We start from the raw sequence: 27922 nt of genomic DNA on the forward strand, positions 1-27922 counted from the left end.
TTTAAACTTCACTTCTCCGACTCCTTTCAGTAATCCTACGTCATAAGGGCCTGTAGTCCATACTGAGACAGGCATCTTTGCCATGTCATCATCAAAATATTCAGGATGTTTTTGTGCCAGCCTCTTTCTCTGTGGCACCTCTCTTTTGATCATTTGCACCCATTAAATGAGATTAACCTCAACTGTCATCTCATCTTCACCTATCTGCTCTTCAAATAGGTCGTCATCAGTGACGTCAGTCAATCTGTACCCTTCCCCCAATGGAGATTACTGCGCACCAATGTCTGCCTTCATCATCACAGCCATCAATCAAAGCCATTTCTCTTCGCACTATGGCTGCTTGTATTGTCAAGGGAAACACTTGTCCCTTTTCCTCATGCATAGGTATTCTTGGCCTGAACAGAAACTCATCTGGGGTTCTCATTGTTTTATCTGTAAGGCCTGGTAGCAGTCACATTAATATACGCATTCCATATCCGAAAATGTCTGGTTCCAATGGAAAAGCTCTCATAGCCATTTGTCCTGCGTATGCTCTAATCATTTCGCACACGTTCAAATAATGCATTCCTGGAGTTGAACATACTATGCCCTTTTCTGTGAACGAGATTGTCATGTTTAACTTTGTCATTCGGTCTCGTCCCAATATATTCAACAGGGTTTGCCTTGAATATAACAGTGGCACGTTCATGTCACATTCACCTATGGAAACTGGAAGTTCTTTCGTAAAAGGAACACGACTTGTTGCTCCTGTGAAGCCCTGAGTATTTATGGCATCGCCGGAAAAAGAAAACGTACCTTCACGTCTACATGAGCGTGTTGCAACCGTGTCAACTAAGAAAGAATATTCTTTATCCCATATACAGACATCTACCCTTGGTTCCTCATGAGGGTTCGGTGTCACTGATAGTATAGAACACATCAGGTCTCCCAGTGAGCTGTCCTAGTCCATATATAATCTTGTCCCATTCTAGGTGAACGGATTTCCCCCATCACTTGTGATATCTCTTATTCTAAAATTCAGTATCTGTCCTGTACCTGTTGTTTGTGACAGTTGCATTGGCGACTGTTGAGACTGTCCCTGTGGAAGATTTGTCACATCCTGTGGTTGCAAACCTTGCTGTACTCCCGGCGCTTGCTGCTGCACCATATGATTTTGCGCAACTCCATTTCCACCCTGCTGCAAAAACACAGATGGATTCACCATCCCTCCTCTTGTGAATTGGTTGTTTTGCACCATGTCTTGACTTCTGCATGTGCGTGATAGATGCCCTGTCATTCCACACGTCCAACATATTGGCGGTGGTCTGATTATTTTCCCATTTTGCATATCCTGGTTTCCGCTTTGCATATTTTGAAACTCTCCTTGATTGTTTTGAAAACCTCCCTGATTACTCTGCCATCCTCTTCCTCAAACGAAAGCCTCTTCCCCTCGTTAAAGCCCGTTATTGCTTTGATGAAACTGCCTTTGATTATTGATCTGCTGTGTATTAGATCCGTCTGTGTTAGTTATCATTGCCCATTCAATGGCATACTTTGATCATTTTTTCTGCACCAATTTAGCCTAGTCACCTTTTCGTGCAGCATCCTTTTTGCGATTTTTCTCTTACAGCAGCCTGCAATAGTGCACAATGGTCAACTGTATTTCAGACCATGGCTTAGCCTCAATCCCTACCAATTTCTTGAGCTGTTTCTGTACCTGTTCTGGCAGCCCTTGGCATAATATATGGTAAAACACGGGTATATATTTCCCCCAAGATTCATGAGTTTCCAGCACCCAGGCGTCTTGGACATTTTGAATGTAAAGCAAAGGATCATCTGACTCCTTCATTTTGCGTGTCATTATAGCTCTTATATCAGAAGTGTCCGGGTATAGCACTCTAAGCGCTTTCCATACCCCGGTTCTGCAATTGTTAAACAGCGCTCCGTCATGCACAGTATTAACTGTAGTCACTCCAGGGTAACCTGCATATATCCACACATCGTCAGCTCTATCACCAAGTATGGCGATTAAAAGACCTATAGCTAACGTGTTCCCTCCCGTCATTTTTTCTAACTCTTGTATCCATTTTTCTGCTCCGGATGTCAACATTGGGAGCTTATTTTTTAGGTTTTCTCTATCCATGTGTAGCCAAGGTATATATTGTGGCCTCGTTCCTCCTTTTACTAGTAACGGGAACTGTGACACACAGCACCCCTTTTCTTCTTTCATCATTTTCCTGTCCACCGCAGGGGTAATATTCCCACATCACCGTCTGCCTGGCAATGTCCTTAGTCTGCTCACATAGGGTGGTGGAGACACCCCCTCTCTGACCGTATGATACTTCTTGATGCCGATCTGATTGTATGGCTGACTCTGATGTCTTAGGTGCAGACCCACTAAAATCTGACCATCTTATTCCCTTCTTCTCTCTCTTCACAGTCTTCTCTTTCTGCGTCCAATATTGTCTGTGCCCAACTTGTGCAACTTCTCTCATCCTCCTCATTTCTGGTTATAGTCAGCCTATCTAATGACAGCTCTCTATTTCTGTTACTTCGGGAGGCGTCCTCAGTATCATACAACTGAGTGCTCTCAAGTTGCTTGTTCTCTCCTTTCCCTTGGGGTACCTGTTCTAGCCCCATCTCATCATATATTCTATTGATCGTCTCTCCTATGCTTCTGTTGTTGAAGTTATCTTCGATATTTCCCCTAGATGTACCTGGTACTGAATCATACTCAGGGAAGAACTCTTCTATTTCTTCCCAGTCTACTACTGGATCAGGTTTTAAACCTCTCTCTCCAGATATTCAAGATTCCGTGCTCTCTGTCTCAGCTTACGTTCTATGTCGTCAACAAACTCTCTACGCTTCCTCTCTGACCCTATCTTCTTCTTGTTTCCTTGCATCTGTTTGTTCATTTGCTCTTTGCATTTCCTCATCCCTTTGTCTTTTTATTCTCTTCTCCCGTATCTTTTCTTCTTCTATTCTCCTTTGTTCTTGTCTATCTTGATCATCAGCTGTTCTCTGCTTATGATCGCGTTTTGTTTGCTCTTCTGCCTTTTCCTGTTTTCTGACTTTCTCACTACGATATAACTGCTTTTGTTTCTGTCTATCGTTTTTCTTAGCCCCTTCGTCTCTTGGTCAGTTTTCCTTTTCCTTCCTTTCTAATTCATCCCGTTCTCCTTTTTGTCTCATATCCTCAATGCCTTTACCATCGAGTTTCAATAAAATCTGACCTCCCATGCATTCGTTCTGTGCGAATGCCGTCTCATCATTCCTCTCCTCATCTCCTTTTTCATCTTTCCCTCGCTTCCCGTATCTAGAGATGTACTTGCTTGTGTTTGGTCTCCTTTTTCCTTTTCGCGTCTCTCCTTGTCCTTCGGTACTTTGGAGGTAATATCTCTGTCTCTGTGCTTTCGTCACTACTTTGCGTAGGTGTCTCATATGCCGCAGAAGGCTCCTTACCCCCCTCTGTGCACATATTCAGTATCCAATCTAACGGTGGCTCCTCCTCCTTTTCTTGTTGGTACATCTTCCCAAGCTCTAAACTAGCTACGTGTTTGTCTAACTTTTTGCCAGTATATGTGGCGTGCAAATATGTCATCATGTGGTGCAGGACCGGATAGCGATCCTCCTTGGGGCCGTGGCACAAGCATTTTGTTTGCGGTTCCTTTAACCCATTCTGCACTGTACTGTTTAAGCTTAGGTGCATGCTTCGGCAGCTGTTTGCACATGTGTATCAATGGTATAATGTCTTCCATGCTTAACCTGTTTATCTTCTACTCTATATAACACTTTATTATGCTTTATGTTTCACAACAAAATCAACGATATGAGCGAGCACCAATCGTTGCATGCTGCAATCCCGTTTTTTCAACAATAATTTCAATTTTACTTTTGTTAACTACAAGCATCAATACATGCCATGCAACATCATATTATTACAATTGTGCAATTTTCATGCTATTTTAAAAATGTTTTTACCTTCTGACGTCCCAGATAAAAAACATAGAACAGACAAGACAGACTCCGGCCGGCTACACAAATCTCATGCCATCTGCTTCCTCAGATGCATCCTGCCCTTAATTTGTATTCCGACATAGAATTTAAGCCCATTTCTTTCAGATCGTCTTTAATCGATCTGGTGGTCTACGTCATCCTATCAGTTCAGGGTTTTAAATGAAGGCTTCTGCTAGCACTCTAAAGCCTGGGAACTTGGGCGTATACTCTTATCTCGGTCACTCCCGGTATCTCTCTCTATTGCTCGGCCACCCTCGAGTCAATGTCTTCCCCTTATATATACATTATACTCTTACTGTGACACTATTTTTGTCCCACCTCCCTCCGTTACCTTCCCTTTACTTGCTTTAAGGCATGCAACTTTTTTGCCAAAGCATTCAGTTCTTTTATTCTCACCGTTCGCATATTTTTCCTCTCTGGATGCTCGAGATCACCGCCTTCGTTACCGCCTTTCCGTGCTGCTCGTCCGATATGCTACTCGTAGAAGTGGGAAAGGGTTCTTGGGGGGAAAACAAAGGTTCCTTCAGACCTAACCTGCAGGGTTCTTAACTAAACTAGCCACTAACTACGGGGAGCTTCTCGTTCTTTCAGCCGGATGGCAAAGGACTCGTGATATTGCTGAGGACCCGAAGTTACTTATGTCGACGGTCAATGGGTGTCTTATCTAATCGTAACCATCTAATCTCTGCTACCAAGTGAACTGGATAGACCCCAGCCGGCCCATAAGACTGGGGGTCTCCAAACAGCCCTTTAAGATGAGCAGCAGCACCCTCGAGATAGATGCAGGGATGCAGATCCGTACTCTTGCATCAAGTAATAATGACAACTCAATAGTTTGGCAAAGGGAGTCTGTTTAATGACAAATACAAAAAACGGGGAGTTCAATGAACATCAACAACCGCTCGATCTTCCTTCTCGCTTAAACTCCAATTAATTTCAGAAAAAACACGATATTTATACCAAAAACCATTCATCATTGACACGTAATCTTAAAAACCTAACATGCAACGTGATTGGTTATAGGAAGGTAACTTTAACATAGGTACTATATCTGTATATGGTTGGTTATAGGAAGATAACTTTAACATAGGTACTATATCTGTATATGATAATGGTCTGTATATGATAACGGGGAGAGGGGATTGGATAATCAATGTCAGGTGGGGCAACTAAGCCCTTCCTTCAAAATGGCCACTATAAACGTCACTAAAAGTATGACATCTCATTGGTTCTACTAACTATAGAACCCTAGATTACACGGTCCACTATGATTGGGTTGACATCAACCCCACTCATACTTTTCCACTTGTGCTTAGCAGCATGCAGAACAGCCAGCCAGGTGCATGCAGTTAGTCTGCACCCCAACTTCCCTCCAATTATATTACAATCATTCATCACCTCAGTGGTCATGTGTCAATTATTTCTTTGTAGTTTGGCCTTGAGTCTGCTCTTGGTCTAAGAAAATTAAGGAGTATGGGTATGGCAGAGGTCAATGCGTAGGTGTGAAAGTCTCATCCCTTCCTGCCTGCCTTGTCACGTAATTCAGACTCTGTGAAATCGGCCTCTTCTTCATGCATTTTTGTGTATTTTATTTAATTCTGCCAGTCTTCTACCATCTGTGGCTTATCTTGAACTTTCTGAACATGATACTGTGTTATTTTTCTCTTTAATTGTTGGCCTGTTTCAGCCCGATACGACCCTGGCTTCTTGGCATGGTTACCTTCAGCTGGGTTTCTCTCCATCTTAATTCTCGATTTGTTTGCTGAAGCCCTCTTCTCTTGAGTCCTTTAGTAACCTTTGTTCAATTCTGCTCATGTGCATAGTGGATTTACACTCCTGTATAAAGTGCTTTGAGGTAGATATGTATAGTTGGCGTTTGCCGCAATCTCTTTTACTACTAAGCATAAGCAAGCTTCATGATTTCTTTGTTTCTTGCGATTTCTTGTATCTGTACATGTTTAAACTAACTTAATATCTTCATCGTGCATATGGCATAGGTTTCTGCATCTTGACATCAATTTCTTCACCTTATGCTCAGGATGTCACTTATCCATGGTATCTCGTCTCTTTGTCAGTATTCTCAGGTAATTATATCTTCTATATATGCGTCCGTTCGATTTCTCATGACATCACCATTGGTCTTCCTTTAGTATCTTCTTGGTTTCTTTGGGTATTACATTCTGACAACCGTCATGTCTTGCCTGTAGATATGGTTTTCTCATTGGGTACCTTACTGTCCAGGTTTTCTTAGGTGTCGGTACTTCAATAGGTGCTGTTATTCTGATAGGCACTGGGCAAAGCCCAACTGCGGCTCTCTGTTGGTTTATCTGTTCTCCATACGTCACATATTTTGGCGTGAGCGTACCTGGCACTTCAAGGGGGTGGCTGGAGTGCGTATGATACTTGGCACTTCCTCTTCAGGAAAAATACCTCTGAGGAGGTGCAGCTGTTAGTGTGACTTCTTAGAGACGTCAGAGATGTGAGTAGAGCAGGAGAGTGTGGAGTCGAAGATGACTCTGAGGTTTTTATCCTCATAGGTGGGAGCAGGAAGAGGGCCAAGAGAGGCTGGCCAGAGGGTGACAGGAAAGGAGGGAGCAGGTGTGCCGATGAGGAGAATCTTAGTCTTACTGGCATTAAGGCAGAGATCATTGGCGGCACACCACTCGTGGATAGCAACCAGACAGTCAGAGATGAGGTGGCTGAAGGGAGCCTGAAAATGAGCAGATTGTCATGCACATAGCACTGAAAGTTGGGACAGAGAGCGGCAATGCATTGGGCAAGAAGTGCCAGGTATTGGTTGAACAGCCAGGGAGAGAGGTTAGATCCCTGGGGAACACCACAAGTAGAGATATAGGAGAGGAAGGACCCAGGTTGGACCTGCAAGGGTCGGTCGTAGAGGAAAGAAGTCAGCCAAGCCAGGGCCTGATCAGTGATGCCCAGGTTATCACGGAGACGGTTGAGCAGGATGACATGGTTGACTGTGTCAAAGGAAGAAGAGAGATCAAGTAAGATGAGGACACAGGGGGTGTTGGAATCAAGGTTGGAGAGCAGGTCTTCACAGATTTTTAGGAGAGCAGTTTCCGTGCTTCTGGCAGTTCTGAAGCCAGACTGATGGTCATGAAGACAACCAACAGATTTGGTGTGAACATTAAGCTGGGAGATGGCCAGCTTTTCCAGGAATTTGCCCATGAAAGGGGTGATGGAGATTGAACACTAGTTTGCCGGGCAGGACGGGTCGGCCGAGGGTTTCTTAAGAAGGGGGTGCACAAGAGAGTGCTTCAGGGGGGAAGGAACGACTCCAGCAGCAAATGAGTGGTTGCAGAAGTCAGCCAGAGCAGGAGCAAGGGTGTCAATTTGGTCCTCGATGGTTTTGGAGGAACAGGATGAACCTGTTTTGACCAGACTTTCATAGATCGGACTTGTCTAGAAACCTCATCAGGGGAGAACAGGGGAAAGGCAGAGACGGAGGGAGGCGAGATGGCCGAAGAAGGGTCAGAGGAAGAGCATGGAGTAGAGGGAGGAGGGGGAGAAGAAGAGAGAGAGGACAGGATCTCCTGAGTTTTGGAGATGAAGTGAGAAGCCAGAGCTGTGCAGAGGGCCTGGGAGGGGACTGGAGAGGTAGAGACTGCAGCAGGGTTGGCCAGTTCCTTGCAGATGAGAGTTCAGCCAAATTGTTAGATGCTGCAGAGATGCAGGCTTGGATGTGAACTCTCTTCTTAGTGCGGACAGAGATCCGATATTGCCTTTGGAACAGGCAGCAAGCCAGATTGTCACAGGATGTACCAGAAGCACGCCATTTTCTCTGAGCCACCCTGCACTTGCGTTTGAGGGTGACGAGGCCAGAGTCGTACCAAGAGTTATACTTGGCTTTGGGCTTCAGGCGGATCCTCATGACACGGGCAAGAACATCAAGAGTATCAGATATAGCAGAGTGGAGCATGTCTGTGTCAGGGTGTAAGTCAGCCAGAGGGGGATTAGGGTGGGGGGGGGGGTGAAAAAGTGGCGGCGAAAGCCTCAACTGACACACGCTTCATGGGTCGGATAACCGAGAAGGTGGGTGGCAGTGCTGGAGGTGGCTTGGCCTGAGGGGTAGATAGGGTAAACTGGGAGGAAAGGAGAAAGTTATCACTCCAGGAGAGAGGAGTGGTGAGATGGATAGAAAGGGGAAGGTCTGAGGAGATCAGAACATCCATAGTGTGCCCTTCAGAGTGAATCGGTCAGAGGGGACAATAGAGAGTGAGAGACCATTGCAGAGGTTGCAAAAGAGTCCATAGGAAGGACAGGAAGCATCCAGGTGGATGTTAGTCTCCCAGAAAGAGGAGTTGAGTGATCAAGACCAGGAGGGAAGAGGAGAGGTCAGCCCACTCAGAGAGGAAGGAGGAGATCTGACCGGGTGGCTGATAGATGGTAGCCACAGTAAGGGAATGGCCAGGAAAGAGAGAGAGAGAGCCTGCAGGTGAGGCATTCGAAAGAGGAGTAGGCCTGCATAGAAATGAAAGAGGCAGGGATCCACTCAGGGAAGATAAGGGCTACACCCCCTCCGGAACGGTTGGATCAGGGCGCGGACAGGATCTTGTAGCCATCAGGGAGGGGAGTGTCAAAGCTCGTGACAAAGCTGGCCGTGAACCATTTCTCATTGAGACCAAGGACATCAAGGTCAAGACTCGAGGGGGGGGGGGCAGAAGAGGAAGGAGGAGAGGGCAAGGTAGCCAAGGAGGAGGCAAGGAAGCTGTGGGGGGGAAGACAGGGGACAGCAGGGGAGGAAATTGATGAGGCGCGGGAAGCGTCTATCAAAGAGGAGAAGGTTGGCCTGAGGGTCAGGTAGGCATTAATGATGACCTTAGACAAGTAGATTTGGGCCAGGAGGGCCTCCCATCGGGTTCCACCATTAATGGGAGAAGATGAGAAAGTCCATAAATCAGGCGAGGGAACGACAAAAAGGTTGTCGGTGAGGGTTTGCCTGGAGGAAGCACTGGTATATAGGTATCGGCGATAGGGAGGCCTGGGTTGGAGACCAGGATGTCCTTTCTAAACATTTTCCTACCAGATTTAGTGAGGAGAGCAGGATAGTCGATAGAGAAGCAGTAAGAAAAGATAGGAGAGAACGGAGAGCACCATAGAGTAGGTAGGGAGAGGAGAGGAGAGGAGAGAAGAGGAAGGGTGTGGGAAGAGGAGGGGAGAAACACTAGGGAAGGACACAAGCAGAAGTGACGGGGATAGACGAGACAATATGACAAGGCAACAGGCGCTTAGATAGTGGTGGAAAAGTTTGCTAGGTGAATGCTTTGCTAGGGGCAAAAGCCTCAGAACATTGCTACTTCACAATACAATTTATATAACGGAGGAAAACACACCTAAGTCTGAGAGTCCAGTAAGTGGGGAAAAGGCCTAGGTTTCACAATTCAATTTCAAATACTTTCACAATGCAATTTAAATAACGGAGGAATAAGCACCTAAGTCTGAGAGTCATGTAAGTGGCGAAAAGGCCTAGGTTTCACAATTCAATTGCAAATACTTTCACAATGCAATTTAAATAACCGAGGAAAAAAACAGACCTAGGTCTGAGAGTTTGCTATGTGGCCAGGTTATCAAGGTTAGAGTGAGGCTCTATCCGTAACCCGGGCCACTCCTACCTTACTTAGTCGTTGCTGGTTGACGGCTGGCAACTGGCTTCCCATGCGGACACCTGCAGACACTATTGGGAGCCGCCAATGTATGAGCTGCCCTTTGTAGAGTACATACTTAGGGAGTCATTTCCCCGGGAGTGAATTGAAAAGACCAAGAGGGAGAGGGTTATCCTCTTGGGCTACAAAGAACTTGGTTATTCTTTTCAACTTTTGTTTTGGAGGAGAGAAACCCGGGGAAGGGAGTAATTCCCTGGAACTGTGAACATTATGCATTTGGAACTTTTGCTGGATTTATACCGTTTTGTTGAATTTTAACATTTGTTCACTTTTCAAGCCCAAGCCAAAGACAATACCCATAACACCTTAGAGTTACTTTAGAATGAGAGGAGTAGGACAGGATTTCGAACACAGGACATTTTTGCTTTGGACACATTTACACTGGACAGGCCCTTCGTTTTTTTTAGGTACCTCCTAGATCAGGGACAGTGGGGCCTTTTCCAACCCCTTTATTATTTAATAAAACGTAATACCAGTCACCATGAGTCCTCTGTGTCCGTGCCTGTGTCCATTCCTGGAATAAAGGTCCATCTTGTTTTGGGCAATGTTGAGTGTTCGGCTCCACCACTGGAGGCCGTGTTCAGATTGTATCTGCACGTTGTGCTTAAAGGGATCCTCAGGCATCTCTCTAGGTTTTACAGAGAAATCCTTTACTGCTGAATAGACGATTGTTGTAAATATCTGAAAGAAATGTAAGTCTCATACAGAAAGGTGATCCAAACTAATCCCTCTTTACAACATGTGCTACCTGTGGACTTAAAATTGTCTGAGGGTAACTGGCAAGGGGACTGTATCTACTGCTTGCATCCTCCTCATATTATGGAAGACTGTGACATGTCAGGGTTTCCGTTCAAAAACCCTTGAAGACCGGCACAAAGGCCTAGATGCTTGGTAAATTCTGGAGCATACCCCCATTCAGAAGCAGTCTACGAAGTATGGCCTCTAGAGAAGATATCCACACACCACAAGAGATCAATGTCTAAGAAAAGACCACAGACACAGGACAAAAGAGGAAAATCTACCCCCTCACACAGGTACAGGACTCATGGCTGCCTTTGGTCATGCAGTCGATGAGCACAACGTTGACGAAGTCTTCCTCTGTTATGTTGATTTATACTGCATACCGCTACCACCCGAGGCCAGTCTCCAGGCGCTCACTGAGCAGAAAGGCATGGACCCTTCACTGTCAGCGAAGACAGTGTGCGGCTACAACCTCGTTGTCAATGGTGTTAGGAAAGATTACATTTTTGCTACTTTCCTCCCATACACTTCTGTGGGACACCCTTTCTTTTCACTTTGTTTTGACTCCTTTCCCTACTTTCTGGAGATAAGTAAAGCCTTACCATTGGAGTGCTTGAGCAAGCTCCCAGGCCAAATTTTAGATAACAGGATTGCTCCTGTATCCATTCGGGAAATCATCATTAGAGCAAATTCTCTAAGAAGAAGATGAAGATTGCCTGTCGCCACTTGACTGTAGTGACTCCCATTGCAAGCCATCTTCTTCACATCCTAGAGGTGTCCTCTGGCTGTGTGCACTGCAGAAGTCCTGCACTGAAAAGCGACATCTGCGCTGCAACCCTTCCTCGACCGGACCAAGCACAGGGTTTTCCCAAATGTCATTTCGGTCGGTTGCTGTTCTTAGGAATCTGTTCTACACAGCTTCCAGTAGAACACTCAAATGAGGAAAGATGAAAACTTCTCCGGGGCAGATCACCTCAGGACACTTCACTGTATTGAAGAGGTTTTGCAACTGGAGTCATTGTGGTGAGTGACGACAGGTGGTCGAACAATGGAGCAGGCCCAGCAAAGCCTACGTTGATGCAAGAAGGCTGACTATGCAGGTGCAGGCATCTTGTTGCACAAGTTGATGATCCTCCAAGTTCCAAGGATGCACTCGGAACGGCGACTGCTGCAGCGAGCTAGCCCATGAGAGAGCTGGTCAGTCCACCGTTTGGTCCAGGAACATTTCCGAAGGCATGGATCCTTGAGCAGGGGTAAAGACTTGTTGCTCCCACCAGTCCAGAGGTCCAGGAAATGATGAGGGTCTTCTTGAGTGGAGCAGGGCTACACCGGGAAATCACTGGAGTCGATGCTGGTCAGCTGCAGAAGTCGTCCTCTTGTAGTCAGTGTGCTGCTTATTTTAGTGGGGGACTTGACTTCAACGATCTGTAGAACAGTTACAGGAGTCTTCCTTTTATTCAAGATTAAGGCTGGGAGCATGCACCCTTCAAACAGGCAGTGGCTATCCAGTCATGGATAGCCAATGCCCACATTTGCCCAGGAACATATTGTCAGGCTCCATTGGTGTAGTTTGGGAAGAGACAGTCCCAGCCCCTTCCTCTGGCCACACACAGACAAACCACTCCTTAGCCCGCAAAATTAGCAGCTTTTCCTGGAAAGGGTATTCCATACAATGCATTTCCTGAACTGAGATGGCAGGACGAAGGCCATAGAACAAGCTAAAACCCTCTTGGCATGGCCATCTGCAGGTGCTAGCCATGTTTGGTAGCCTTTCGTGGTAAATGCAAAAGTGCACAAGTAAAATGTATCAAAAAGGGTAAGAACATATCACTGTTGCCACCAGCTCGTCTTGGGCACATTATATATGATGGCTTTTTGGTTTCTTTTACAAAGATGTATAAGGATACAAAGTATCCTAACTGCACTTCACGGTAAGGTGATGTGTGCAATTAGAACAATGCAAAAAATGCACAGAGGGACCAGAGCCTCTCAATATTGATAGTCTAAGGGACTCCTCCATTTCCCCACACAAATGAACAAAAGGACAAGGGAAGGAAAGAATAATACTTGACTTAACTCCAAAAGGTCATGTCAGCAGTCAAAGCAAAGCAAAAAGAAACTATCCCATAGAGATCTATGCACATTCACGTTTACTGCGCCTGAATACTAAACTTAGCTAGAGCCCTAAAATGGTCATGCCACAAGAGTGTTTGCTTGCTCTTTGTCCGTATTGTTTCTTGGCTGCCTTCCTGCCTTCCCAGTTCAGAAAGGCCCTGATAAGGTCATGCAGGAAAGCTGCTGTTTTTGCAGGCTAGTACATGCCTTTTGTGTGTGGACCCAGGAAGTTGGTGGGACTGTCCAGTCACATTTCACAACCATGGTGCCAGAAAGTCTGGTGTGCATGTATCGGTGAAACCCACAGTGGTCGGGGTGGGACTGAAACAAGAAATAGGCCCGGCCCCTCACAAAAAGTGGCCCTCTGTTAGGTATATTTTTCATTTCTATGCCAAATCACCTTCACCTTTGAGACCCCAAGCACTTTTTGCTGGACTCATGGATGTTTTGGTCTGTTCTCCTGAGTTAAGTGGGAACCTTTTTCCCACTCACTCATCTTTTACTCTGTTTAAGGGCAAACCTTGTTCATTTCTTTTTTACTTTATTTTTTGTGGAGTCATGTTTTCCTCCATATTTTCTAAGGCATCTGTAATTTATTTTTGTAGCATGCAGCATCCTTTGTGCAGTGTTAGTGGAAGCCCTTTGGGCTTCCCTTTGTGTTTATTTCATTTCCTTGTGGGAACACATGTTCCCAAGGGTAGACAGATACTTTTTATCCATTTTACATCGACTATTGTGAGATCAGCTCACCCCACCTTATGTGCAGTGCCGAGGGGTTACACTGCATCCCCCTTCTCACTGCTCCTGTAACATTCCTGTTACATTGACAAGCTTACCTAAATGGTTGGTGGCAGCGGACGTGTTCTACCGACTTTTGTGTGATTTCTACCTGCAGGCTGTGTTCACAGGCCCGGTAACGCACCGAAGGGTCAACCTAGACCCAAAGTGGTGCATGTACTCCTTTTTTCGTATGTGCTTGTCCTTTCTTGGTCCTTCTTCTGCTGTACTGGGTATGGGGGTGGGGGAGGGGTCTGGTTTGACTTTTGTCTTCGGTGGGAATCCTTTGTGAATCTCGTCAAGGCTCCAGAGTGTCTGTGAAGACAGGAAACAATGGAGGAGTCCAAACCTCTGCAGTCTTTTGTCTTCTGGCATGCCTGCCTGAATCCAGTTCCAACTGGGAGGCTGGCTGTCCTCAAAGACATAAGGTCCTCAAAGGACAGCCACCAACCAAAGTTTGAATATAGCAAGAGTGCTGATTGGCTGGGTTCCCGGATAAATGGCCTGGATCCAGAAGCTGAAGACATGTCGACCACTGGAACAGAAGAATTGAAGATGAAGATTACCAGAAATGCCTGCAGCTCCTGCCAATAACCGGTGAAGCCTGCTGAAGTGACCGCTGGTGTCCTGACCCTGTTTTTGATTCGTCAGGGAAGCTCAGATGAGGATGACTTCCTCCCATGGACTGTTGGGCATAATCAGTCGCAAGACGATCTTCAATTTGAGCCATCCCACGATGTGCTGCGACCTTCCTGGGTTGCAAACTGCTAATACCCTGTGGCCTCCGATGATCCTTCAGTGCATCATCTGCTGAAGAACGAATCTTCCTGAAACTTTGGTGGACTCCTGCTGAACCTCCAGCAGCAAGATTCCACTCCTCAAAGTCCCCTCACCATAGTGCAGGACCGAGCAAGTGAGGCGAATCGGTAGGATGAGAACCGTTCTTCACTGGTGCCTCTGAAAATGCACCAAAACTGCAGATCCGCATTGGAGCACAAAGAATCCTTTGCTGGGAGTCCCCTCTCTCTACTGCTGCTGTGAAATCCCATCCAGACTCCCTCCTTTGGTCACCACGATCAAGAAACAGGAGACCGGCTCTACGGCTGCTACAGTGTGTAGGCATCCAGCTTCATCATCTTCATCACTCCGAAGATACTGTGGGACTCAAGGTAATACTTACCTAGAGTCATGTTGTTGCTCCTGTTTGGCTAGGCGGGTAATTTGTGTAGTTGGGAGTTTTCCAATCTATCCAGGCCTAACGCTGGAATTCATGCAGGGAGCCTTTTCTGAAGTCCCTAAACCCTTTTAGCCACAAGAACTGTTGATTAACTGCTACTGAAGATTTCCACAGGAACTCATGACTTACCTACAGTTTGTGCCTGCCTTTGTACCTTCATTCTGACCCTGAAAGAAACTCAGAACTGGATAGGTAAGAACTCCTGTTAAGATGGATTTCTAAACTCTGATCTGGTGGGCAGAGGTTTAGGAGGCCACCCTAGTTTTAGTGAAACAGGGGAGCCTTCTGGACAAGCCAGACCAATCTAGGTAGCTTGGCAGGCAATCTCAGGAGGGGTCAGAGTGACTGGAAGTCCACAATGAGCACACACAGTAACATACCATAAATTACTCTTCGACAAGTGTATATGAAAAATATCTATACATTTATTGTCGGCCCACACCAATTGACACAAGTAACCTTTAGTTATATAAAAACAGTTACCACAAAAATACCATACTAGATTACATATATATATATATATATATATACACATACAATAAGTTTCCTAATGCGACAAAGAAGAAAAACACAGCCACAACATGTAAAGAGAGGGGTGAGTTAACACACTAGGAGCATTAGACAATTCTCCTGAGTCATTTCCTAACTTTCGAGTCCAGCCCTAAGATGTGGGGAGCCTTGTGCTCAACAGTACAGTTGTTCATAAAAAGGCACAATCGCGCAGATGGAACAAAAAGCAATTCTTCTTGGGAGGGCTGTAGCAAGTCGGGAAGCGGTTTGAGGCAATGAAGAATTGGTTCCCACTATTCGAGTAGGGTCTGCCTTTGGCAACAGAGCAGTTTTCAAAAGGTGAGAATATCTAGGGAGTGCAGGCTAACCCAGCCAAAAGTGAATACCTTTTTAGGGATATTCGTGCGTAAAAGAGATCGTTGTGCCAGGGTCCAACCGGTAAGTGATACAAGTACTCACTGACACTCGGCACAGTCCGGACCAAACTTTGCCATTTTAGTCGAGGTCACTAGTAGGTTCGAGTCCTGCAGCTGCACAGTGCTCCAGCTCTCAGCAGCTGCGGGATAGTACGATTGTCCGTGACCGGACAGTTGCATTTTCTCAACTTGCGAAGGAGATACAAAGAAAATTGGGGTGCAACAGGCTTCAGGGCACAGGAGAGCAGGTCAGCAAGACAGTTACAGTGACCGTCACCAACAGGTAGTGATGCGGGAATCACAGATGTGTGCAGCGTTACACACTCCTAATTCGGAACACAGAGGAGCTATGCCTACAAAATTTGGCGGGAGAGACCACAAGCAAGCAATGTCCCAAGTCTCGGGTTTCAACTCGTGACAGCAGCGGTTCTGCGTGATAACCCGAGGTACAGCTGGACAGTTCACTTGATGGCCAAGGAACACTCCGAAGGGGCTTGTTTGGTGGGTAAGCAGGGGGCGCCGAGATTAGTTGTTCCCACTACTCCAAAGGGGCGTAGCGCCCTTGCAGACCTTCTTGATGGATGAAGAAAACATGGATCTGATGGGACAATAGAAGACAAAGGGTGCCACACCTTCCAAAGTGTCTCTGGTGGTTCCACCAGTCTGTTTCTTCGTTCCAGGATACTTGGCTCCTTCTGTAGTTTGGAGAGAACTCTGGTGATTGACCTGGAATGGATGCAGAGCCCCTTCTCTTATACAATATTAGCTTTGCACCAAAATTGAGGACTTCCAATCGAAGATTTTCTCTCATGCAGGCATCCCAGTTATGGACCAATAATGTCCTACAGTGGTCTCAGTCGTTCAGGTACTCCAGACATTGCGGCACAAGTAGTGTGGATTGGGACCAGACGGTCCCAAAACTGTTCCTGGGCACACATACGTGATGTGCAGAAGCATGCCAAAGAGATCATTTTTCGCGAGAGGCTGCATGCCCAAATAAGGAAAACCCGGGTTACCCGACCTGGGTGAAGGCAAGGGACAAAATGGCCAAAGTAGGGAACAAAAGACTTTGTGGCTCGGCCATTTTCAGACCTGGCCAGAGTCTTGAACCAAACGCGGTAAACACAATGTGATTCTGTAAAAAGAAGTAAAGCACTTATACAAAGTAACTGCTGCCACCAGTTCTTCCTAGGCACACTTGTACAATCACCCCAAAAAATGGCAACATAGTCAATGACTAAGGAAGTCGATGACTAAGGGAAACATAGTTTCTCAGTACTGACAGCCTGAAGGACGTGTCAGTTTCCCCATAACAAAAGCCCAGTGGAGTACAGCTGAAGGCTGTGCTCCACTGGCAAACGTCAGAATAGGATAGCCAAACAAAAACAAAAAGTTTGGGGGGGCTCCACAAATGTTCAGAAAATTACACATTGATGAAAACTTTAAAGCCTCGGCTCTGTGAACAGATTGTTTAGTAACTTAGCTTGTGTTGGTGGTGTTTCTATCATAAGATTCTGAAACAAAGGGCTACAAAGTTATTACTTACCTTTGAATTGTCACTATTCTAAAAAGTAACTAGCACGTATTGTACTCACCTGCTACTGCAGGTAGTGTAACCGTATAATTCCTGAAACAGACTGTTGCACGTTTTGCCAATTACTTACTTGCTAATGTTGGTAGTATAACTGCATTATACCTTAAAACAGAATAGGATACATAGTTTATTACAAAGTTCTTACTTACCTTTGAATTGTCTCTACTATTCTAGAAAGTATAACAGGGTTTACTACAAAGTGTTTTTTTCTTACCCTGAAGTCTTTTACACAGTGGTTTACTTACCAGAAGTATTGCATTGGTTTTATATTATGTTTGATTATTGTGATAGTACTTACCTTTCTGAAGAGTTATCTTTGCCTGTGTATATTATATCATATCATACTATATATTAAAAGGCCAGATGTATGTTTGTCTGAAGCTGTCCTGCCCGCTTCACCTGTTATCACCTCTAGTGGGAGCTGTTGCCTTATGCATACAACAAGAAGACTTCAAGTTCATCTTCCAGGTGAACTAAATGTGTAATTCATGTTATCATTTTCATGTTTCAGCCATCAGGGCTCCACCTACGCTAACCAGAAATAAAGAGTATGACTGTGGAGAGGCTTATCTCGACCTTACTCCCTACCCTTGACACGCTCCCGGACAACACGGATCCTGAGGCCTTGGTCGAAAAATATAATAACATTATGTCCTCCTCCTTGGACTTGATTGCCCCCCTCAAACTTAGACCAAGTAAGCCTTAAACTCATCTGAATAAATGGTTTACGCCTTTCCTAAAAAACCTAAGTCAACAAAAAAGAAACTGCGAGGCCACCTGGAAAAAACTACCCTCAGCAGCCAACAAACTCAAACTCACTGAACTCTCAGCCCTCTAAAAAAGAGAAATATGTCTAGGAAAATGAATCTCCTACGACACACGCATATCCCAAGCCAAATCCAATATGAAGGAATTATTCTCAATCCTCAAAGAAATAGAGACCCCCATAGCACCACCTGACACATGCATTAAAGATAAAAAATGGTGCTGAGGGATCCAAAACGCACTAGCCAATAAAATGTCCACCCTACAAAATAAAATCTCCAGTAAAAGAGCCTCCTTAAACCACTCTCCCCCATCTAAAATAACTGATAGTATTACTGCTAATGAATCCACCCGATTCAACTTCACCAAAGTTTCTATTCTTTTAGTGGAAAGAATCATCTTGTCTCTGAAACCGTCTAATTGTCAGGGCCATCTCTACCCCGCACATCTTATCAAGGATGCAGCCCGAGACCTCTCTCCCTTCATTCCGAAGCTTATCAACGCATCCTTTTCCACTGGTACCATCCCCACCAATCTTAAACAATCCGGGGTACTTCCACTCTTAAAGAAACCCACTCTCGACCCATCCACGCTGACCAACTACAGACCAATCACGACAGTACCTTTTCTCCTAAAAATTCTGGATAAGGTTGCTTATGTACAAATCCAGAAACACCTGGAAATACACCATCTATTAGGAGCCAGACAATCAGGCTTCCGTCCTCAACATGGAATGGAGACAGCACTCATCAACCTTAAGACCCAAGCTGATGAGCTTAGAGGCAACGGCAAAGCTGCCCTTCTCCTCCTCCTAGACTTCTCGCTGCATTCGACCTGGTCGACCATACTATTCTATGCAACCACCTTAACACAGCCGCACACTTTTCCGATGAAGCAATTACCTAGATTAGATCCTTCCTAAATGGTAGAACTATGAGGGTCCTTTTGTTACAGCAGCTGCCGACCCTATACCAATCACCTGTGGCGTGCCCCAGGGTTCTTGTGTTTCGCCTACATTGTACAACATTTTTACCAAGCCCCTTTTTGATGATCTGGATCATCTCGGTATCACCTACACTAATTATGCAGATGATACCCAGATCCTCCTCCCGCTTTCTGGGGATTATGAAATCGATTTGTCCTTGGTGAATAGAGTGTACATCATCATCCAGGCATGGATGGCCACGCATGGACTATGCATGAATGATGATAAAACCGAACTCATCATCCTGGGCACCACCTTTAGCCTAAAAAAACTAGGACCAGACTATTCCTCATTCATAATCGATGGTAACAGCATCAAAGTAGGACAAGAGGTAAAAATGCTGGGCTTTTACCTTGACTCAAACCTCTCATTTGCCAAACAGGTTAATTCTGTAGCGTCCTCCACGTACTACACGTGCAAACTGATCCGCACAGCTAAGCCATTTCTCTCTGACACTAGTTGCACGACCTTGGCCAGAGCCCTCATCTTGTCTCGCCTGGACTATTGCAACGCCCTCTATCTAGCGTCCACCAAAGCCACTATTAGAAAAATCCAAACTTCACAAAATAATGCCCTTAGAGCGGCATTAGGCATCTCTAGAAGGGACCACATCTCTGAGAGCCGACAGTACAACTTGCTCCCAACCAATGACAACATTCTCCTAAAAACCTTGTCACTCACCCACAAATCTCTTAACAACGCTGCACCCATCTACCTGGTCGACAGATTCCACAGACAGACCTCCCTGAGACCTTCTAGAACAGCTTATAAAGTTTGCCTCTCTATTCCCAATTTCAATCGTTCCACAGTCGGTGGCAACAGCGTCCCGGTGAAAGCAGCCAAACTGTGGAACACCCTACCTCCCACACTGAGAACTGACCTTCCCTACAGGACCAACACTATCCTGTGGCTGAAAGCGAATGATCACTAAATGCAATAAGCAGCCAGGTTTCACTCTGAGGAGTCAGAAACGCCCCTCCACCCAATTGTACATCTGTACTCACTCACCCTGCTATCACATATATTTGTATATTTTGCTGATGTAAGCAAGCCATGTGCATCATTTATATTTTTGCTCTGGTACCATCCGCCTGTAATAGTATCTATCTGTATATACCTTTGTATTTAATACCTGTATGTAAATACTAACACTGTTGTAACCAAGCTTTGCATATACATGTAACTGCTGCGCCCTGTTACCCTAGGGTATTTCGCTCATTATAAATAATAAAACAAGCAAACAAACATCACCGCGAGAGGGAGATGTTGCCATATGCATAAAGCAAGAAGATTTCAAGTTCATTTTACAGGCAAACAGAATGTGTAGTTCAACAATGATAACATAGAATAAGCTGCAGAAAATCCCCAAGACAGGGATACCCCTTTAGCAGCATATTTCAAGAAAATAATACATTTAAAAAAACATATAAATCGAAATTCATTTGATTAAGCAGCATTCCTATAACAAAATAAATGACATCTTAAAATATACTTATGTAATTATTCGATGTCATATTTCTTGGTATATATCATTACATCAATAATATTCTTCATGTATGTTTTAATTTTCTTTTGACTTAAATTTACTTTATTTTATGATCTTGTGTCTACTACAAATCATGCTGCACGTGAATTGTATTACTCTGACATCACTCAACATTATATATTTGAGTCCAAAACCAAAGTGGAATCCAAAGAGGAATCCAAGAGAATGAGGAGCAGATACAACAATTGGCTGCATGCACTATGTTACACTTTCAATTGATTCTGTGAGATTTAGTTTGAGGTTACTACTCCTCAATGTAAAAGGAGCAAGATCCTTTACAAATATTTTTTCTATTAACATAACTTACGTTAAAACATACCACATGATATATTTAAACTCTGAAATGTCTTCCTTTAGGCACATTGGCCTGTGTACACAGGATTTTCCACTAGTATATAATAACCATTATTTTTACATAACTGAGTGTGTTTCTTTGGACCATATGTATGCACAAGTTCTTTGTACCTCCGTACAGCCCTGTCTCCCTCCTAAAATAAGCCTGGCTGATCTGCTACACTACCAAAACATTAAGTGGTGCAGACTTATACGAGACGTTGGTGCATTGTATTGCGAAGTAGAGAGTCTTCTAAAATCCTTTGGGTGGACTTTAGAAAAAAAAACAACACCCACACCTCAGAACAAAATAAAGTGGCCATCAACCCTCATTCATGAAACACGTCCGTTCACGACTTTACAGAAAATGCTACTTATGGTTGGTTAATGGTGTTTGTTGCATTTAATGTTTTGTGTAAGCACTAGAGCACTAGAGAAAACCAGTGATAACAGTCCTTTTGTTCTTTTTTTTTTTTTAAAAAAAAGCATGTTCACATAACTACATCCTGTACTTATTTTGCAGAACCATACTCAAAGCATCTCTACTAGTTGCCACCAGTAATGAAAATAGATTTGTATTTAATAAGCAATGCACCAGAAAGTAACTTGCCAGTTGTATTTATGCTCAAACATTACAACACAACTCATAAAATAACCTTGCCTACTTACAGTTCTGTGAAAAGTCTTTTTTTTCTGTGGAAAATGTAGCTGGGCTCAAAATCTGATCTGATACACAAAGGTGTAAGGCTGAATGATTCATATATTGTCCCGGGTGATGACAGTGCAGACTTCCACCTTATCATGTAATTTGCATTCTTATATAGTGTGCTTTATACTTTCATCTGATTCCTCCTGCTTTTAAGTGCTGTAATAGCAGGTGTTAATATGCCAATGAATACTGGTCAGTGTATGAACCACCTCAGAAAGATGAAAGGCGAATGTGTTCGGAGGCAGGGTTCGAACTTGTGAAGTGCAGGCTGGCTGCGCCGTGAGCCTCAACAGCAGGCGAGTACTTAACTTGTGAGTGACGCAACCACATACTCCAGTCAGTAGCCATGGCTCTGGCATTTCATAGTGATTTATGAAATCACTGGCTGGTCAATGAAAAACAAAAAAAATTTGGAAGTGGATGCATTCACATACCTGGGAGCATGCATTGATAATACGAAAAACAACGTACCAAGAATAGAAGGGCTAAAAAGGAAAGTAAACAATTTAGCTGCTCAAGGGAAAATACTGCTTAAAAGATACTGCAGATTCACCTTAACACCACTGGTTACCTTTTATAGGATGAAAGTTGTGCCGATACTGACATATGGTGTCGAATCACCTATGCCCTTATTGCCCCAAACATGGTCAACACTGGAGGGCCAGTTTTGGCGAAAAGTACTACAACTGCCCAGTTCAGTGCCAATACATCAAATAAGCAGAGAGCTAGCTTTAACCTCACTCAAAACCATAGTCGTATGGAAAACGCTAAGCTTCTACCGAAAATGCCTTGAGGACACCACAATAGGAGGATTCAGTGCGCTGAACAAGGCCCTAAAAGAAGAATCCGACAGAGTGGCAAAAGACGTGTCGAGCGACCCTAGCGAATCTTAACGAGTCAGAGGACGACCTATGGATCAACCCAGACAAAACAAAGAAAAAACTATACATGGCCGACTGGATAGAAACCCAGGAAACCAACTGGAAATATAAAGGCTCTGAAGACTTCTGGGCACAACCACGCACGCTGAACAAGATTCCAAGTTACCTGACTTTATTCCCGAATTGGTACTTCCGAGACCTTCTCCTGAGATTCAGACTGAACATCTTACCAACGGGAGAAATACTGCAAAGGAGAAAAAAGTTGAACAGTCTCGAAAGTTGTAGAATATGTACAATAAAAGGAGAGAAAGAATCTCTGAAACACCTTACCCTACATTGCGTAGGACTTAGAGAAGAGCGTACGCAGTGCTTGGGGGTAATATTGAGAAGCTCAACGACAATGGGCGCTGAAGAGTGGTGGAGGACTCTAGTTGAAGGAGAAACAATGAAGATGAACATAGCGCTCATAAGACTGGTGATCCTAATACTCAAGAAACTGGAGGGACTAAAAAGCGTGAAAATGCTTGGAAAACATTAATAGGCCCAGAAACATTAGACCAAGTCTGGAGAGTTAGACAACGTTCATCTAACTGTAGACAACCAACGAAAAACTGGACACGGTGAGGTTAAAGGTTTCATATATGGAAACCAAATAATCTGTGCAATAATAAACATAAAAAAAATAGTCATTTATATATATAACGTGTTTGCCAAAGCACTGCTCATAGTGTAAAGGTGCAGAAGTATGAGATTGACACATAGGTGGCCTTTTCACGGTTATAGACTGTTATTGTTTAAAAGTAAAAATATGCCTAGCTATTCCTAAAATTAAGAGTGTCCCTGCTTCAACGAATAAGCATTTCTACCGTTGTGTCAAAACCTATTTCCGTCCCTTACACTAATTTATAAGGATAACGTTCTTGTCATCTTCAGAAGAAGGTATCCTTTCTTCTGGGGTGAAAGGTTTTATAGTTTCTTGAAGACTGACATGAACCAGGTAGAATATCTCAATCCCCCTGGCTTCCTTTAGTGTTCCAAACTTAAGTGATAATGTTTTCCTTGCTCCTTTCAATGTCTTGTAGAAATCGAAAGTAAGACTCCCTTCCTCTTGTTTTCTTCTTGGGTTTTGGTTGGGAATCCCAGACCTTGTCTGGTTTGACCCGCACTTCTGCTCAACACACAATCTTGGGAAAGTAGAGGAATTATCCTTCCCTGACTTCCTTGGGTTCTCTGGGTTCTCTTCTATGGTTTGCTTGACTACTCACACTTACTTTCTTCTTGGTTCAGTCCACCTGGTTTTCTAACCTGCCAGGTACTGTGACTATGATGATGGGTCAGGATGCTTTTACAGTTAATTAGGTTTTCCTTATTGGGGTCCCAGACCCTTGATTCCTGCTCTCCTTCTTGTTCCCAACTTTTGCAGTACTGCCTTGGGGGTTACCTGTGCCTCCCCTCGCACCCACGTACCTTTCACCACGGTCCATGGTGGTCTTACGTATCTCAGGATGCTTATGGCCTGCCCTACTGCTTCCTCGTCGGTCAGCGTTTCTCTGTGGTGTGCAGCGGCTCAGCGAGGGAAACTTGTTCAGCGGCTGTGTTCTTCTCTCCACATGTCTGCCGATTATAGGGAATGCCAGGAGCTTCTTTCTCCGTCTTCCTGGAGCGTACTTTCCACGCTGGACCCTCCTTATGGTGGCATGCTCCTGCCTCAGCTTCCCGGTTTACCTTCTCTCTGCTTCCTTCTTTTCCAACCTTGCGGTTCATCCAGTGATGGCTCGACATTAAGTTAAGCCCTTTCTCCGAATTCATGTAAACATCAGGTCCATGTCGACTGGACTGCTCTTGGAGCTTCTGCGTTGTGCTCCTCATTCCTGCGTCTCTTCTTCATTGGGTTACTTCTAATGTTATACTTCTAAATGTTGTTGTTCTGAATCTTCTTCGTCCCAGTTTCACAATAAGATTCATATGTCTAATCCCTGCTCTTCTCTGCCCCTGTATGGGTTAGTGTTTTCAGATATTCTACCTTACAGAGGTACATTGAGCTTTGGGAAGCTATGGTACCCCTTCTCAGGGTGAGAAGGTGAGAAGGTGAGAGGGTGTGCGGGTGAGGGAGGTTGATGAGAGGTGGTTGTGGGATACAGATTTGGGTTGTTTGACCGAGGTAGAAATATTCACGGTGGAATTGACCGCAGTCATTTTCGCTGCAAATAAGTTTTTACTACGGTTAAACAAACAAAACCCATGTCCCCCCCCAAACCGCCAGTACACCCACAACCACCCTACTTACCTTTTCTCCGTCTGCAGCCTCTCCTGCACCCCTGCGACATCAGATCCATCCCTTTAACGTTGGCCAGATCTGACATCGTAGGTCCTTTTTGCTTTTTTCTTTCTTATTTATTTTCTTTTTTTGGTGCCCCGCCTCCAATGTTGAGGAACTGGGGGACACCCCCAAAGGAATCTCAAAGGAGGAGCCTAAGTGTCCCCAGCAACATTGCCCGTAAGGAGCTTTGTGCTGCAATAGTAACATACAGATGCCTTTAAGAGTATGAAGGACAAATAGACTCCATAGGACAGGTAAAATGCAAAGAATAGAGTCCCAAAAGACAGAGCCTATAAGAATGAAGGAGTGGGAAAAGGCTCCACTCAATCAGGATGAAAGAAAAGGGTCCAGAAGTCCAGCTTAAAGTGCTGGGGGTCTCACTAGGAGAGGGGGTGAAGCATAAAAATTATAAATCTCACTAACAAGGGCAATTAAGCAACTAGCATTCTGAAAGAATATTTCTCTGTATTTGTTGTTCCATTGTACAGCACCTTGGTGTAAGGCACTCAATAAATCAATCAATCAATTCTTTACTGGTGTAACGTGGAAGCTTGCATTAAGGCGTGTTTTGGAGTGCAAATGTGGAAACTAAAACGAAGGCAATTGTTCTAACCTTATTGGTAGCACTGCTGTGACAAGCGTGACCCTGTAAGATCTGTAGACTCAAGTACTCATCCTGCACCAGCTTTGAAAAAGAAGTACACTACTTGCATAGATATATGAGCAATAAGGCTAGCATTTGAGTATCGCTGGCCTATACAGTGCCATCCCCAACACGCCGACAGATTTTAGAAACTCCATAGCAAATGTGTGCAGCAATCTGCTGTACTTGAAAAACAACCAGATAGGTGTCATATTTACTCTGTTGGGGTACTGGAAGAGTCGCTGGATGTCTAATATTGTTGCAGAGATTATGAAGCTCTATAACATAAGGGTAGTATGTCTGTACATCTGCACCTTTTAATATGGGAGCTGCTTGAATCCTATTCTTCATACATGAATTCCATGTTTTGATTGCTTCAAACAAGAGACTGTAATAGTCTTTGATTTCTGTGCAGGAATTGTGGCTGTCTCGCAGATTTATTAGGAAAGGCAAGAGCCCGCCCCATTAGGAATTTTAGACCTATATAATCTTAATATCGTGCCACACTTGTTTGTTCTACACAGAGGGCACAAAGTCTTGTGGCTGCCTACTTTAGGGTGTTTAACAGAGGTTCTTCTCCTGTTTGTTCAAGAGTTACGGGGGAGAGGGGAGGTTCAGTATGGTTGTGTTGCAGAGAAACAAACTGAGCAGGCTGAATTGCACTGAAGCTGATCGAGCAGGATGACATACAATGAAGATTATTTCTTTCCTCAGTGGCATTGAACTTCCTCTCCATGACACTGGAATGGAGCCCCTGGAAATCCTGAAGAGCATGGGCATGACGTTGATCCCATTAGGTGACGGCAGCATTGCTCGAAATGTAAGTTAAACTCGTTGGGAATACCTGTGTGGTATAGAGTTTGTATCCTTTGTGGTGAGTTCTGCCACCTTTTTCCAGCAAGGGTTTCAACATCACTCTAGCGCTTGGAGAGTAAATACAATTTGAGTTTATGGGCTGCAATGTCAATGGAAAATCATATGAAATGTTCCTCAGTATTAATCCTTGCTGCTAAATGTGCGCTTTGTCCTTTATACCGGAAAGACAGTTTTTGGTATTGGTCCACGGTCTTGGAGACAAAATAAACAATTGCATGGCTGAGCTGCTGACTACCATAAACTGACCATTGTGTCTTCCTTAGTTTTTTAGACCATACAAAATGACAAGAATTGTAAACCGGTATTCATTTTTGCTTGCTTATGACTGGACAGATCTGTTTTAGGTCGAGTGTTCTCTTCATATCAGCAGCTCCCTAAAACCTGCTGAGTTGGGAGCATCTCACACCCATGTCAATTTTATCTTTCCTTCTTGTTTTCAGAGTGATGGTTTCCAGATGGGTCTGCTAAGTCTAAGGTTTATCTCTGGGTTGGCAGAAGCTCCAGCTGTTGAGAAGAAAGGAATCATTCCACTTGTCGTCCAGATAATCTCACCCCCCTTTTTAGGAAGGATTATGCTAACTGCAGGGCCAGCCCAGTTCGGTTTGGATCTCAGCAAACAGGAGCATGGGGTAGGTGTGCTGTTCTGCTACTTTCTGCAAGATTGAGAATTGCAGTAACCTTGTGTGCTAACAACTCTGTGTTACTGCAGGTAAAAGGGAGCTTGGTGAAGAGCATTCCTTATCCCGCCTGCTCGGAGATCCTGAACATTGATGAAGTACATGGGAAGATTGTCTTGGCCCAGAGAGGGGACTGCATGTTTGTTGCCAAGGCCAGGAACTTGCAGAAGGCTGGGGCAATGGGAATAATATTCATAGGTAATATTGCAATGCATCAGTGGTTTATTTGTATCATTCAATCCCAGCATTCTTTACTATACTAGGCGTTGCCTAGAAAACAAGTCTCTCTCTGCTCATCCAAAGAATGAGCCAGCAGCAGCCTACCATTTTATGGACGTGTCATGGGCTTCATTATGGTCAGTAATCAGTACCATTATGTTGCAGCTTGCTCCCAATTGTGGAGAATTACTGCTTTGCGTATTAAAGTCATGTGGTCATTTAGCTGCTTTTGTGTCCCTGTTACCAACTACTGTTTATTAACATGCTTCAACAGGACGTACATTGGGATTAAAGATCATGTAATGCGTATTTCGATGATGTCTTATAGGGCTTCATCCATGACCAACTAGGATCTAGAATACAAAATGTGGTACTTGGTTAGGACTGTTTTTCAGAACCTATACTAGTATAGGGTATGATATGATATTTTATTTGTATCGCACTCGAACACAAGTGTTTCAGTAGGGTACTGGGATACCAGACTTAAAGGGCCTCTTAGATTTACACACACTGAAATAAAACTCACTGATAATGTGACTGAGCAGTAAGTCTTAGATTAAAGAGAAATAGGGAGTAATATGAAGCGCAGTTAATGTAGACATGTGTTATCAAACAATTGATTGTCCACACAGGAAAGTATCACAAATGTGCTTGTTTATTAAAGCATAGGGGCACTGTTAGATGGATCTCGATAATCATCCCTGTGGATAGATATTGGGAGGCCATCCTATTCTGATGAACGGGTATAGACACTAATAACTAGCCAAACTCTACCTGGGTAATGTGTCTGAGCAGCAAGGTTTGGACTTAAAGTGTGAGCGTGAAGAAGGGTTCAGTTAAGCACAAACAGAGCACTCAATTCAATAATACGAGTTAGTCAGAATGTATACAAATACTT

At 44.3% G+C, this 27922-nt stretch overlaps 1 protein-coding gene across 1 annotated transcript in view; it reads left to right on the forward strand.

The window, feature by feature from the left end:
* LOC138471850 (ER degradation-enhancing alpha-mannosidase-like protein 3) overlaps positions 1-27922 on the forward strand; it is a 996165-nt gene that overhangs the window by 886062 nt on the left and 82181 nt on the right. The window contains exons 16-18 of the mRNA XM_069609693.1: positions 25967-26072; positions 26569-26757; positions 26838-27003. Coding sequence (XP_069465794.1) covers positions 25967-26072; positions 26569-26757; positions 26838-27003 — 461 coding nt within the window. The remainder of the gene's footprint in view (positions 1-25966; positions 26073-26568; positions 26758-26837; positions 27004-27922) is intronic.

This window comes from Ambystoma mexicanum, chromosome 8, assembly GCF_040938575.1.
Source record: "Ambystoma mexicanum isolate Mex_15411 chromosome 8, UKY_AmexF1_1, whole genome shotgun sequence".
NCBI classification, from domain to species: domain Eukaryota; kingdom Metazoa; phylum Chordata; class Amphibia; order Caudata; family Ambystomatidae; genus Ambystoma; species Ambystoma mexicanum.